Source organism: Phalacrocorax aristotelis, chromosome 2 (assembly GCF_949628215.1).
Source record: "Phalacrocorax aristotelis chromosome 2, bGulAri2.1, whole genome shotgun sequence".
Classification (NCBI taxonomy): Eukaryota; Metazoa; Chordata; class Aves; order Suliformes; family Phalacrocoracidae; genus Phalacrocorax; species Phalacrocorax aristotelis.
Genome location: NC_134277.1, coordinates 60,686,022 through 60,701,392, shown reverse-complemented (window position 1 = coordinate 60,701,392; position 15,371 = coordinate 60,686,022). Strand labels below are relative to the sequence as shown.

The 15,371-nt window shown below is 39.1% G+C and overlaps 1 protein-coding gene across 1 annotated transcript in view; it reads right to left on the bottom strand.

Annotated features, from left to right (window-relative positions):
* The window catches only part of CNTNAP2 (contactin associated protein 2), a 1,177,124-nt gene that overhangs the window by 80,026 nt on the left and 1,081,727 nt on the right, over window positions 1-15,371 (bottom strand). Inside the window, exons 18-19 of the mRNA XM_075083760.1 lie at window positions 12,700-12,936; window positions 816-1,061 (exon numbers count right to left, since the gene is read on the bottom strand). Of these exons, the coding sequence (XP_074939861.1) occupies window positions 816-1,061; window positions 12,700-12,936 (483 nt within the window). The remainder of the gene's footprint in view (window positions 1-815; window positions 1,062-12,699; window positions 12,937-15,371) is intronic.

Genomic DNA, 15,371 nt, shown 5'->3' with positions numbered 1-15,371 from the left:
GTGAAGTGTTTGCTCTTCATAACAAATTTTATTATTTGATTAAAAGGAAGGATGCTTGAAAAGGGAAATGCAGACCCCATTATTGATCAAAACCAGAAATATTCTGGCCCAAAAGAGCAGGCCTAGGCTTTTATAACTATAGTTCAGATGTCTGAAGCAGGATTTCTCTCATGCACCTTCTTTCTTCCCCACGAAGGGAAAAATTTGACTGGCATGTGGAATACCTGTATAAGGGAATGGTAGTAAAATCATCCTAACTGTGATTTTCATGGGGTGCTAAGGCACTATTTGGAATCAAGATATACACTGTTTTAATACTGTGCCAGAAAAATGTCCATATCCAAATTTCAACCATCACCAAAATGTTTAGGATCTTATATACTATGCTACATGCATATTTTAGCCACCTCATTGGGTAGTCAGATTTTCAGAATATTTCAGTATATTACACTTCCCACTGACTCCTGGTGATATTGCAATGACTTCAGTGATTAAGCTGCCTATGTGTGGATGCCTACTTGTCCCCTCCATAATGCTAATTCATGGCATTGATCTGACTCTTACAGCAGGTTTTTTTTGGGGTTTGGTTTATTTGTTTTGAGAGGGAGGGTTGGCTAGTGAAGCCTCACTGAATTGAACCGTTACATCAGTACAAAATTTAGTACAGCAGAATAGAGGTTCAGGTCCCATGTACTTTACTTTAACATGACAAGGGTGAAGAGACTTTCTCATTAGTTCAGACCTTCAGCTGAATGCCAGCGTGGTGCTCTTATCAATTATGCCTTCAGTGGAGAGAGCACAGAACAGTTGCTTACCAGATGGCTTGACAAGCACAGCCATGAAGTCCTGGGTATAGGAGCTGATGTACAATAAGACACAAGGTGACTTGGTGGTACTGAAGCTGAAGCTGAGATCTTCTTTATTCAAGTTGAGGTCAGGTGCTGTAGTCTCAGGATCTGCAGAACTCAAAAGCATTCGGCTAACTAAATCCTTCACGCTAGTTCCTGGGGAGTGGAAGTTGTAACGAAGCCACATTCCCTCTTCAAAAAATGCTCCAACATCTTGAACATAAGGAAAAAGAGGAAAAAAAAAAAAAAAAGAAAAAAGAAAAAGAGAAGTTAAACTTGCTGACGCCTTTTGGATGAAACATATTGCTACTGACTTTACCAGTCCTAACATAGACATGTTTCTACTGTTGCATTATTTAAGTACTTTGCCAATATTAAGTCAAAAGTCTCACTACTTTCCAATGAGAATGTAAAGGACAATCTCCATTTTATTGGTGGTACCTTGATTCACAGAACAAAGGAAAGAGGCAGAAAGTCTATGCCTGTTTCTCATATCAATACTACAGACCAGAAGAACCGCACTTTAGGTTTATTCTCACTAAGGTCTTGCAGCAGATAATGTTCCCAAAAAGGAGTTACAAGGAAGAGAGATCTAAGGGGCACAGTAAATAAACACTGTCAAGGAAAAGGAAACCAGCAAGTCTACCAGAAGATTTGAGTGGATTTGGAAGCACCTCACAAATGAATGATAGCAATTCCAGCACCTGAAAGATTTGAAACAGGATTGGACACAATGCTAGAAAAATTACCCACTGCTACCACAATCCTTCATGACAACTGCATAATCAGGAAGCCCTTATGGGAGATAAAATTAACTAGGGAGCTTGACTCAGTGGGGAACAAGGGAAGAGACACCTGAACTGTAGCTCCCAGAAGGTGCTACCCAGGCAAAGTTTTCAAACCAATCTGAGACAGAATGTCATGTTTCAACACTCCTGACAGAAAACAAAACTACTTTTGGCAGAATTAAGACATTCAGTTGAAAAACCATTGCTATTACTTCTCACAATAATGCAGTCCTGCCTATTTCTTAACATTAAAAACATAATTCAGGGTTGACATTCTTACAGTGAAGGCTGACTTTGACAGCCTCCTATGGGAATCACAGCATAGTTGCCTACCATTGGTAGTGTATAACCTACTGAGTCTATTGGGGATTGCTGGACTGGCTTCCTATAGCAGTCATTCATTTAGTGACTGGACAGGTGCTGGAGAGGCTTTCCTGTCTGGGACAACATCATTAAAGGAAATGTTTTAATTACATGTGAACTTAATTAAGAAGTTAAGAAGAATGATGAATAAAGATTATGACCATAGCATATGAGTATTGTATTTAAAGAATGGTTATAAAGCAATGCTTAAGAGGTGACCAGTCTTTAAAAAAAAACTTTCATCATTTACTACCTTCCTACATGATGCAAAGCTGCCACAGATTGCTACAAAATTGCCCATCTAAACTTCTGAAAAATCAACACACTATCTTTATTTAAAAAGAAAATTCATTTTTAGTCCCTTTTAGCATTCAGAGTCTTGACACAATTCTAAGCAAAGGCTTTGTCTCAAAACATGTGAAGCAAGATGTCCATTTTACAAGCTGTGCAGTCATACAAAGCAAGTCAAGAATGAGCTTGCAGACTCTATTCAGAGTAGCTGAGCAGAGAAAAGATAAAAAGACAGGTAAAATTATAATAGACTTTACTGACTCTCCTTTCCAAATTTTTGCTTAATTTAGTGCTCGAAAAGTTTTATATTTTCATGTTACCGTATAAAAATTCTCTAATACTCAAATATCATAGTCACTGTCACTGTGCGGCTGTATAAAACATGGCATCAAGTTGTGGTCCCAAGGTGCTATAAATAATTTTATCATTCTGACAGATTTATAACTGCCATTTTATAGGACAAACCTTAAATCACCCTGAAACAGTTAAGGGAGAGGCAATTCAGTTTAACAACTATATTTTCCAGTAGAGTACACTTAATAACTCCTGGATTAAAAGCGAAGGGCCTGTCCTGAAAATACTTCTGCACATTGTGATGCCTTAAGCTGTTAACAGCAGTGGAAAATAAGTGTTAGCACTTACAAATCTAAAGCAGTATACACTGTAGCTCTAAGTATTTGCAAGACTGGCTTAAAAATATCCCTATGACTGCTAATTTATTCTTCTTCATCCTCTGCTTCTAGCTCATGCAAGCTGCTCCTCGGGCAGATGCTGCATCAATTATGCTGCCGTGGTGCTAGCAGAGCTGCTTGCCTGAGCTGGCATGCTGGGTCCCGGTGCGTCAAGCAGCCCTGTCATTTGACACTGCCACTCTGCTAGTGAGGCTCTGCGTATACACGCAGCATACTGATGCAAAATTATGTTCGCCTCTGGCCTGTTTTACTGCTTGTCATGCTTTTTATTTTAAGAGCCATCTTCAGGATTGCCTGGCGCTACGCTTGCCCGGAGACTCATGCACTGGGAATGCTGGGGCCTTCAGTCCTGACCTCAGCGCTGTTCTTCGGCTGAACTGGAAAGCGTGCAATGCATTTTCCACAGCTGTAAATATTATGAATTGCTACTTTAAATGTTCATTAGTACAAAGAAATCTTTAAGTAAATGGTGCTCTCTGAAATGGCAAGATTTTTTTTTCCCAAAAGGGTTTCACAACAGAGCAAATAATGTTCTGTATGTTTAACTTGACCTGTGCTGAGAAAATAATTTTCAGTATAGCTGTATTATTACAGGTGTACAAGCCATTGTAATGAGCCTTGAAATTCTCCTCACATGCACACCACCTCTTTCAAGAGGAAGAATAAGAGGAAGGTTCACTTTGGCTATGTGAGTGTATTCGGCCCTCGACAGGAAGATATTGAATCCCCTCAAGTTCCAGCTCAGCAAAGAGGTTGATGCACATGACTACACTCTTTACTGAATGAAGCTGAAGTCCTTGCAGCAGGGCTGCAAAGTGCTCAGCAGCTCACAGGAGCAGGATGTTTAAACTATTAGGAAATATTAGAAAAAGCAAAAGGATAATTTTCTCTATACTGAATGCAGGTATAAGATAATTTGGAAATGCTGAGGACTGATCAATGAAAAAAATACCTACTTGGGGGTCACAAGTGTATAACCTTCATGAAGCTCTGATAAAAGGAAAACCTAGGTCCTTCATTCAGAAAACTATTCAAGTTGCCTGAATAAAATGAGCAAAATGCAGCACAAACCCTGCTGCTGAAATGTGGATGACGTTCCCATGTACCACCCTCTGCTTTCTTTTGTAATATTTCAAATGCTATCTGAAAAAATGGGTCTTGGGAGATCAGGCATAAAGTGTAGTGAAGCATTCCTCTGCAAACTGCCCTTTTGAGGCAGAAGACTTGGGGAAATGAATGTGGTGGTAACAGATCAGTTTTCTTTGGAAAGCAGTGCCTATTTCTACACCAATATGCAGTGTGGTCACTCTCTGTTGACAGACTTTGCAAATACATAGTTTGGGCTTGCTTTGTAGAGGAATCCAGAACAAGATTTGTGTATCAGCAGAAATTATTTTACCAAGCAAGGTGCATATTCCCAGTGTGAACTGCACATATTTTACAAAACTGTCCAGCTTCAAGCAAAAGCTGATCTAAAACTTCCACACAAAATGCACATATACCCAGAACTGACAAACATTTTGAAGGTTACAATTCTTTGGTCATCTCACCAGTCTCCCTCTTCCCACTCAGCTACTTTTACTTTTGTACACTCTCATTATGTCTGGGATCAAGAGTATTGAAAGACTGGGGGGAAAGCCAAGTAGCTACAAAAAAACCCCGTTTCTCTTACAGAAAATCCACAATCTCATGACAATTCTGGGCCAGTGTTGTAGGCCTAAGAACCTGATTCTCCTCTGCTGCTCGTTTAACATCAGTGAAACACCAGTATCGGTTTTTGTCTTCTCAGGCAATTCTAACAATTCTGGTAGCCATACATTCAGTCACACCCAGAAATTGTATTCTTTCTCCATTACTTTTTCCTCACCTGTGAAGAGCATTGCACAGGTGTGGCTGAACACAGCTTCAGCATGATTTTCTATTTGGAGGCATACATAAAAGACACAGAACTCAGCAGGCTTTATGGCAATAGAATTGGCTCTGCACTGATAGTCAGGATATGATTGTCATGAATCAAATTCAAGATATTACTAGTAATAAATAAAGAAGCAACAGATCTGTGGAGCTATCAAAAAACCCCACCCCTCAAAAAACTCCCAGTTTTGACACAGGAGCTTTTCAAGAGTGGCACTCTAAGAGGTAGAATCTACCTTCTGCAGTAGGGCAGCTATCACTGTCTCACAACTATGACTTCACATTTTTCCAAGTAAACTCAAGACCTGGCTTGTGTCACCTTTCACCTGGGGACCAAGGAGAAAGTAATGCTTGTTACCTCTCTGGTATTGCTGTATTTGACTTTTTGGAGGCTGGGCCTTCAAAAAGAAATCTTATTAATGGGCAGTAATGGGTAAAATCCCTGCCTCAGAGAAGCTGGAGACAAAATCCTGACAAATATGAAGCCTGGTCAGGACATGTGAAAAATTCAGTAGAGAAGGATTCCCACCTCTTTGTTTCACAAAGCTGACTGACACGCACTCTTAGAGCATGTCCCATCTGGAGGCCCTAAATGCCTCCTTGGCCCTACTCATACTTGGTATATTAAAATTTTTACTCTGTGATGCTCCTTGCTAGTGCTCAATGCTAAGTCTTTGCTGTATGGAGTTCTGGATGTGAAAAGCAGCATTTTCAAAATCCTAAGCAAGGACAGTTACTGGAGGTGTTCTGACACTCAGTGCATGTACAAAAATTGTTAGGGCAATTTAGACAGCTGAACAAAACCTCTTTCCCAGTGCATCATTTTCTTGCCTTTTCCATTTCTCATATAGTTATGAATATTGAATATAGATTAACTAGAGCTTGCTTGTCTGGCTTGTTGCTAAAATGTGCTAGAGAGCACCAGAAATTGCAGCTACTTCCAGGCTGTGGTCACAAACATTAAGACTGTTTGCTGAGATCATCCTGGCCATAGGGCATCAGTAAAGGGTCAGAATCTCACAGTTGTTCATCTGGGAGAGAGTTTACTTTGAGTGCTCTGAAGATGGTAATGCTTATCATTTATCTGGTTAGCTCACTCAACATTTTATTCTACCTTCAGGCTCACAGTATTTAGTTTGTGAAACCAAGAAGTCGGGATTTAAAAGTTTTGTCCTACATCCTCAAGTCTCTTATTCTGGCTGCCATTACTGTAATAATTTGTGACACACATTTGGATTTTCTACATGTGGAGTAAAATATCAAAATACAGCTATTGCTTGTTGGCATTAATAGAAGATATTAATATATCAGTGCTCAGCATTAAAAATGCTTTCTTGAACAAATAACCATCAGAATCAGGGGATATGTAAAATAATGGGCACGAGTGAAACTCTTGGGCCTGATCATAAATCCATGCAAAGTATCCCAACACCTTCAGTAGAACAGGATGAGTGCCAGAGAAGATGGTATTGAGCCACCTGATTCGTTACACCTTCAAGCCTCCCTAGTCAATGCCGACAGGTAGATTCTGCTGGGAAGCAGTCTGGCATACCTAAGCAAGGCTGAGCTCTGAACCTTCTTTTGCAATAGCCCTGTAAAAAGCAGGTGCTTTTTATTCTACCTTGCTCTACCTGGACAGAAGTGCACATGCTAAGAAAAACCTAAAAATGTCAGGAAAATCACAGTTGCGGTTCATTCTGCACTGACGTGAAATTACTATAGATCTTTCTATAGCTACAGCCATTTGAACTGATGTCTAGGGCAGCAGAATAACCCCCACCCCCATCCCCGCCCCACATCAAATAAAACAGGATGGATGAAGAAAAATGTAATGTCAAATATACAACAGACCAGGTTTCATGATTTCCTGCTAGGGAGTCTTTAGAGGTGCTCTTTAGGTAACCTCACAGAAAAACTTGCAGCCTTGCAAGAGCCATTTTAGGAAATATTACAGACTGCCATTAGATGATTGCACAGTATTTAGAGTGACAGCCTTTATAGGTGAGATCTGGCTTCAATTCCTTCCTATATCACAGGTATCCACTCTAAAAGTGAGCAGTTCCTTCATTCACTCATTAGCTCATTCTCACTCTCTGCATTACCATAATAGAAACACCTTTTTGCATCACAGAGCTACCCTAAGGATAAATACCTTATCAGATTGTGAGGTGCCAATACTACTCCAATAGCATGCGGGTATATAAATATTGCACACAGGTATCTGGTGCGAGAACTTCAAATCTCTCAGTTGCCTTTGCGCAGGCGTGCAGCAATGTGGCTGAAGTTGCTCTACTCATCTTTCCTAAAACATCTGCATTCACTGAAAAATGACACCAGAGCAGGCCTATTACAGTTAGCTAACAAAGCAATTGAAAGTTTATGATATTTTCTGAGCCAGGACTTAGTATTTTTAACTTACTACCCTGATTGATTTTCCTTCTGTGTATAGAACAAGAAGTCCTTGCATTTTATAAGTAGTTTATTATGGATGGTAAGTGGGCTGGCAAGTTCAGTTTATAATCAGGTTGACATCTCCTTGAGATATGTAAGAAGTACAGAGAGGGTTTGTTTTGCTTGAAAAAGGAAAAAAGACTTTTTTCCAATAAAAGAATTTTTGCAACTTAGGTGAAACGCAACTTTCAAAGTACTAATGTACAACTGTGCATGTTCAATAAGGCAGTATTGCCAGCACAGCAGAGTGGAATAGCTTTAGAGAGTATGTATTTTTTTCTAAGTATATATGTTTACTCAATAGAGGCTAAGACTCAAGTCCTGTAGTTTGATCTACAGGTAGAAAAACCTGACTGCAGCATTCAGGCTTACCAGACTGGGAGCCTAACATTCCCAACCCAAGGAAAATTTCTGATATAACTTCTGGCTAACAGATCATGATCATGTTGTGTGTAGCAGAATTTTTTGAGGGGTAGGAGACAATATTGCCTTGATTTTCCAGATTCTGGGATTATGAACAATGAAAACTAAGAAGTTAGTTACCTTAAACCACCTCAACAATCGCCTCCCCATGACTTACAGCAAAGCAATGAAATGTATTTAGAACCAGCAAAATAAAGGGAACTGAATGGGTATAACTGGGGCAGAATTTGGAGATGGTCAGGTGTCAGTCTAACAGTCTGTGGAAGGGTGCAGAGCTGCTTCACCCATGCGCCATAACACCAGATCTGGCATGTCTTTTTTGCATCCACTCAGCCTAGTAAAAAGCTGATTTTTTCACTTTGAGGCAGAGAAGGGAGCAAGAAAGGAAGGATATCTGACCATGACAATACTACTGTAATGGCTTTCAGGGTTCATGCAAATACAAAAACAAACATGAAGGAGTTCAGTTCAGGCACTGGCATATGGATTGCAATAATTCACACTGTGAATCTGAGCTTTACTTGAAAGAAAGAAAAGACTGCATACACTGTGCTCATCTCCTTAGTGTTTGTTGATGCAAATTGAGTAACTGCATAGAAACTGGGAAGATTTGACTTCACCCTTCCAGCACACCTGAAGGCACATGAGTCACAATACCAGCTATTTAGGTTTATTTTTTTGGCCACATTCTCTTGGTGGTGAGCAATTTCTTCTCCTACTGTTGATCCATACCATTTCAATACCCAAAGGATGAATGCTTTCTCCCTAGGCAGCACATCACAGTGCTACCACACGCTCTGCATAGCCATTTCAGCATTTGACCGTAGCTCTTTCTGTTTAAAGAAAGGGAAGAGTTTGTTTTTTAAAGGAACAAAATTTAATTGTTTTCTCTGAAATGCTTTTATGATGACAGGACAGCTGTGGGAGGAAAAAAAAAGAGAATTTATGCTTAAGCAAAGGACAGGGAAAGATCAGAATGCAATCTGTAGGACTGCAGAAACACTGTAGCTACTCCTCAGAACAATTTCTCTAAGCAATGAAAGAAATGAAACCAATTCCATATGCCCAAATACAAAACAAAAGTAAAGTTAAAATAGATGTCAGACTGCATATTTGTACTTTTTTGGTCCTTGTAAAAGAATAGTGTAATTTCCAGGCCCTTACCACATCAACCACATGACCTGCTGCTAATAAGGCTGGAGACAATGAAATTTCTTGTCAGTCATCAGTCAATGGCTCTAAGGATGGATATGATTGGCAAAAATATCCACAATATGCAAGGCCTGTTTTTACTGAGAGATGTGTTTATTACTTATGAACTACTGTACGGTGATTTCCTTATAGTAATGATGGGGATTTTTTCTTTGATCTTTTCCTATCACTTCTTCTGCTAGCAGTTTCAGCATGTAACCAACCTCAAGAAGTTTACCACGGGGAAGCGACTTGATTACCAGAATAAAATTTTTGGATAAGAAAAGCTCCTGTAGCCAATTAAAATCAACAGGAAGACTGTGGTATATTGAAAGGTATTATATTGTGCCACCTTTCACACACTGTGGTGCAGGTTAGAAAACCACAAATGACAGAGCAGTATTCAACTACATCCTTGCTATAAAGAATGGAATTGGTTGAAAACAGAGTATACAGCCTTTAAAAGCATGTTCACATAAATTTCAGTGCTTTTGGAGAGGGGAAAGTGTCAAAGTGTTAATGAAAAATGAATTGAAATATCAGACTTGTGATATTTCATCCAAATCAACTAAAAATTAATTTAGGTAACATTTTTATTTTACAAGGGAAGCAGGGAAAAATTCCCTGCTATTGTCCAACAGATTTTCTAATTTGTATAAACTATTTAAATTTTTTTAAAACTAAAATAGACTTGGCTGTTTCACCAGTATTCATTTTGCTGTCATTAGTACTGTATGTTTGCCCTTTGTACCTAGAAAATATATCCAGTCTTCTCTCATGGACCAAGAGGATATCGTATAAGATTCCAGGAGCTGCTATGAGAAAGGAAATGTAGGATCCTTTTCTTCCAAATGTGTAGGGCGTTTGACAACATGCACAAGAGGTTCCAGTCCTTTACTTGATTTAAAAGGCTTAATGAAAGTTAAATTTACAATGTAAAATTTAATGGTCTGAAAATGAATGGTTTTAAAGATCTCATTATCAGCACTGTTTGTTGCAGAGGTTTTACAATTATTTCGATCACAGGATGCCCCAAACCCAGCCTATTTTGTGTTTAAGTTATCCTCTAACTTTATACCAGTACCACATTCTTATTTCTACAGAGAAGCTCCAAGAAGTCACCCACACTAAATCATACTTGGGGATATTCTAGATGAGTACATCAGTTTTCAGCACTAACAGATAGGAAATTGGTAATTAGCATTTCATACATAAGGTCTTAAGGATTTAGAGGCATATTTTTAGCCTGTAGTTGTTCTGATATTTAAAGCAGAGATCTGATGTCATGTTTAAATAGCACAACACCATGTGATACAGAGATCCACATGCTAGCATGAGTATCTTTGTATGACTCAGTGCTGCCCAGCAGCAGTAGCTTACAGCAAGTTTTACTGCATGCCCAAAGTATCACTGTCAGAGCTCTGGGCTTTTGGCTGCACTGGGAGGCTGATAAGGAGAATATTATAGTGTAATATAGTAAAATATTACTGCTGTTGCTATGACAGTGCTTACAGACCAGCCAAAACCAGTGTTTGTCTGTGCTAGGTGCTCAGTTATTTCCCTAATGGTATTTTTTTATTCTGTTTGCTCCACATCCAGGAAAAATAAAACGCTTTAGCTTAGAGCTAGTTTTGGCAGAAGCTTGGTATTTCTCTCTCCTTAGGAGAAACAGAAAAACAAAAATAAAAGCCAGTATGTTGAGTTTTGGCAATAATAATAATAATAATAATAATAAAAAAACCAACATTAAAAAGTGAATTCACTGAATATAGCATGGCAGCAGATCTTTTATCTTTTTATTTTCCTTTTTTCTTTTTTGAGTCAACACATGTGATCTGTAAGAGACTGACCCAGTTCCAGTCTGAATGGGTTTCCTCTAACATAACTGTGCTAGCCAACAGAATAGTAAATATGAATTACCATTACTCAACTCATGACAAAGCATTTGCTAAATTAGCTGAAATCACTGTACTCACATTCTCAGGAGTTACTGTATGTACAGTCCTGAATGTGATGGATATGTTTAATAATTTGTCTTTGAAGCAACACAGCACAGGGAAACCTGATTAAATTCCTGCATGCAAGCACAGTGGAAGCCATTACCTAGAGCAGCAGCTGTTTCACTTCTGCTGCACTAGAAATATACCATATTTATTGGAATTTATAAAATAATCATGCTAGAGATTAATCAGAATATCTGATGCTGTAAAAAAAAATCCCTTAGCTTTTAGAAGAGGGTGCTCCAAGGTGTCAGCAACATCATCAATGGACAAAGCTCTGTTATCACAAAATGAAATGAAGGTGGATACATATGGATATAAATGAAGATGGCTGAAGCGTGTGATGAGAAATTAAAGTCCATAACCCAGCATCTGGTAAAAAGACTGTCTCTTTCTCTTATAAACTTGGTTTCCTCTAAGTGTGGCTGGAAGGGAGCAGGGTATGGATATTTGCAAGGTAATCCTTGAAGTTTGACTTGATAAAAAAGAAGTTAAGATGGAGCTGGAAATCAGAATGTCAAAGGACAAGTGCTTTCCGCTACTGCCAAGACAGCTTCATTAAGGGAATTTGGTGACTGGTGACCCAGCCTGCTTGCAGGATTCCTGGTACAGTGAGTAATGTAAAAGCAGAAGACCAGTTTATGAGGCTAGAGTTTTCTTTAACATCACAGATACTGACAAGAAGAGTCTTCACATTTTTTTTAGTTGAAACTAGGCTTAGTACCTTTTGAGAAAGCTTTTAAAATTCTTAGGAAAAGCAACAGAACAGATGATTTCATGTACCAATAAAAGAACAGTGAAAGAGAGCTGCTGAGATATTAGCACTTTGGGTAAATGTGACAAAATGCTTAGAGGCGTTGAGAAGAATGTTTCAAGAATATAACGGGAATACCCTACAATATACAAAGGGAAAAAAATGAATGGCCACAAACCCTGAAAACTGTGCAAACATTTGGAAAATTATATTCCCATTACATTGTCACAATCACTTCTGATCAAAATAAAAAAAAATGTGGAAATAAATTAGCATCTTCATTCTCACTTTTTTCTTTTTGTATACAAGATCCCTTTTTACCTTACTCCTTGTCTGTCTTTCTTATGCAGACATTTGTGTCCATAGCAGATTGGTCTTACAACCATTGATTTTGAAAATTCAGAACATACTTTAGGCATTTCCAAAGGACTGACATAGATGTGGGGGCTCTGTACCTTCCCTTACCCTAGCAAGTTCAATCTGTAACCCAGTTTGAGCTACTAAAAGACTTGATCTGGTTATGGATAGATAAAATTCTTAATCCAAATGCTGGCCTCCTAATTTATAAGATATTCAACCAAAATCTCACACCTATGTATCTCCAAATATATTTCTGAATGAAACTAGGTAGCTTTTGTTTAAATCCATGTTTTTTTCTAAAGAAGTAAGCGTGGCATTGTGCTAGTAGGAATTTATTGTTCAACAGCTCAAGACTATGGAAATACAGTCGCCAGATCTGCTACGACTACAGGCATTCCTGATGCATTTTGTCGTTGTGTTATTTGATTTAAATAGGTAACATATATTAGTACTAATGAGGCATGTGGTTTTAAATCATCGCATTTAAATCCTGGGTGTATAATTTGACTTGTTTTTAAGAAGTATTAAACAGGATTTAATAAAAGCTGAAGCATTGATTCTATTGTGTTTTTTCTATAGGCATATAGTTCTCCCATACTCTGCCTGCTGCACTAAAGCATTTACCTTTAATACAAAATGGTCCATCATAGGCAGTTTTGGAACAGTCACAGGAGTAGCCGTTGTATTTTTCGACACATTTACCACCATTTGCGCAGTACATCCCATAGCTTGTGCAATGGCCAGAGCAGCCAGGCTTCACCCCGGGTGTGACTTTTGCTCTCTCTTCCAGGTCCAGTGTCACCCCATTCATCCTTAATGAACGAATGCAACCTAGGAAGCCACGCTGGCCTCCCGCAGCACCTGAGAAGGAATGTAAAACTGTGAGACAACACTGAACAGAATTTACTTTTGTTGCTTTACAAGTAATATCCTGCTAAGCTTGTGAAAACAGCTGGCAATAAGCAACCTTTTTGTAAAGGCAACAAATTGCCTCGTCCTAATGACAATTAAATCAATGAAACCTAACCTTTAGATACCATACCATAAGTAAGCATAAATAGTAGGTGTGTTTGCTTTACAGCAATTAGACAATAGAGATTCTAGCCCTCCACTGTAAGACTTCATTTCATTTCAACTTCAAGATTTTTAGAGATAACAGTGAAAGAAATGGGCTTGGCTTTATTACTAAGGTATCGCCTTATTCTTGGTATGATTAGTATTGATGGATGCTAATAATAACGCCATAATATGTTATGCAGCGTTACATTTTTTCAAAGCCACAATGGGGTAAGAAGGAAAAGATTTAAATCACCACTCTTGGTTGCAATAGGAAATAGAGATACTAATTTCCAAGCAATGTCAGGTAAATTGTTTAGTTGCCTAAGTACAGGGTGAAGGGTGTAACACTGAAGAGCTACATTTGAAAATCTGGGTTGAGATGGCTTTTCTTAACAGTCAGTAAGAACTGTTCCTTTTTTCGCCCTTGTAAACACTTGCTGAAAAATGTGATTTCAGCTCGGAAAGTCTTGTCTGGGGCTGGATTAGAAACAGAAAAACCGTAAAAAATGCAAGCAAATAAGAAAGAGTGGCTGTCACCCTTTCTCTTCAGACTCTCATCTCTTTGATTACCACAGTGCCGCAGGTGCTGAAGGGTCCCTGAGGAGATCTGAACGCTCATCACCACAGAGCAGAGAGGCTGATATTTACCTGAGTGGGGAAGAGGACTAAATACAAACCAAGGAGAGAGGGCTACTTCAAATCTACTGCTGGTAACTGGAAGATTTGGAGTAAGAGGAGGCAATGCTTGGTCTCTGCCGAGTATACAGGGCAGAGGGCATTCTGGTGTGGTTCCATTCTATGTAAACTCATATACACTGCAGTGATGAAAAAAACCTGCTGATACATCTAATTCCTTCTTTCCCCTCCTGGTGACACCTCCCAGCCCCTAGGACATGAAGCCATCACCCCTCAGGCTCTCTCGCTGGCCCAAGGAATAGATATTTATTCTACAGAAAGTGGAACAGGAGGTACTGAAATAATTCTTGTTCAGTACTACTTTCCAGGCCCTGATGTTCAGGGTGTTCATTTGGAACACTCCGATTCAAACTGATTCTCTGTCTGACTTTGGGTGAGGATTTAAATCTGTTCTTTGAGATGTGTGCTCCAATCACCAAGTTATATGAAATGGATATGATTCCGAAAGAAAATCTGATGCAGATTTGGACATTCAGTTTCTGGCAATAAAGGTACTGTGTATTTGAAAACATTCCTGGTGTTACAGTCAGTTCAAAACTACTAATAAAAATCTTCATCATTAACAATTCCCCAAGAAAGCAGGCTGGAAAAAAATCCAGCTCTTCCTGTTTTCACCAAATGGCTTGGTATGTCTTTTAAAAGGTTAAGTCTCCCTCTTTTAAACAAACTTCACATTTCAGCTTATTTTGAAACTGCCTTTTATTGTGATCACAGTCAGCAGTAAAGGAGAATCTGAGCTTGTAAATAATGACTGCACATCTGGTGACACATTATACACAGTTTGCAGTGACACTGTGCTGTTTACTAATGCAGTGAAGGCTTTAAGCATTATTTAAATTCATTTCTGCTGTTGAACCCTGACTAACATGGGGAAAAAAAGAGATAATGACTTTTTTTCCTTCCCCCTGCCCTCCTCTCCTGTTGACAGATATCTAGAGAGGTAGGAAAGTGCTTCTTTGCTCAACGTTTCATGCAGTTCTGATTTCACCTAATGGCACTTGGCATGCCTGCAGTTCACAGCCCCGGGGCTAACAGAGAAATACAAGCGCTGCTGGAATAGCCTGCCCAAAATGTAGTGGAGACCAGCAGCTCCAGAAAGCAGCTGGACTAACTTGGTTCCAGGGAATGCATTTGTATAACACTGTGGGGTGCTTTCCTACATCGAATGGGCAAACAGCCCATGGGACTAAAAGGAAAAGACTGCAGCAAGAGCCATATGAACACAAAAGCACGGTGATCAAACCTGATGATGCTGAAAGTGCTGCTGAGGCTAGGATGGGCACTGCAGGCACTTGCAGTCCTGGCAAGACCTATGCAGAATTTTTCACTTCTGTGGTGAATAAGTGTGTGTGCATGAGAGAGAGACTTGGCAGAAAAGGAGTTTGGCACTACTGCCTGCTAGAGGCACTTTCAGCCAGGAGCTGCAGGTGGGTAAAGACAAAAATGTCAAGTTGCCAGCACAGAATATTTTTCTCTTAGTTGATCTTATATCTGTAATTACGGAGATGCATGTCTTTTCAGTTTTTTAAATTTTTAAAATT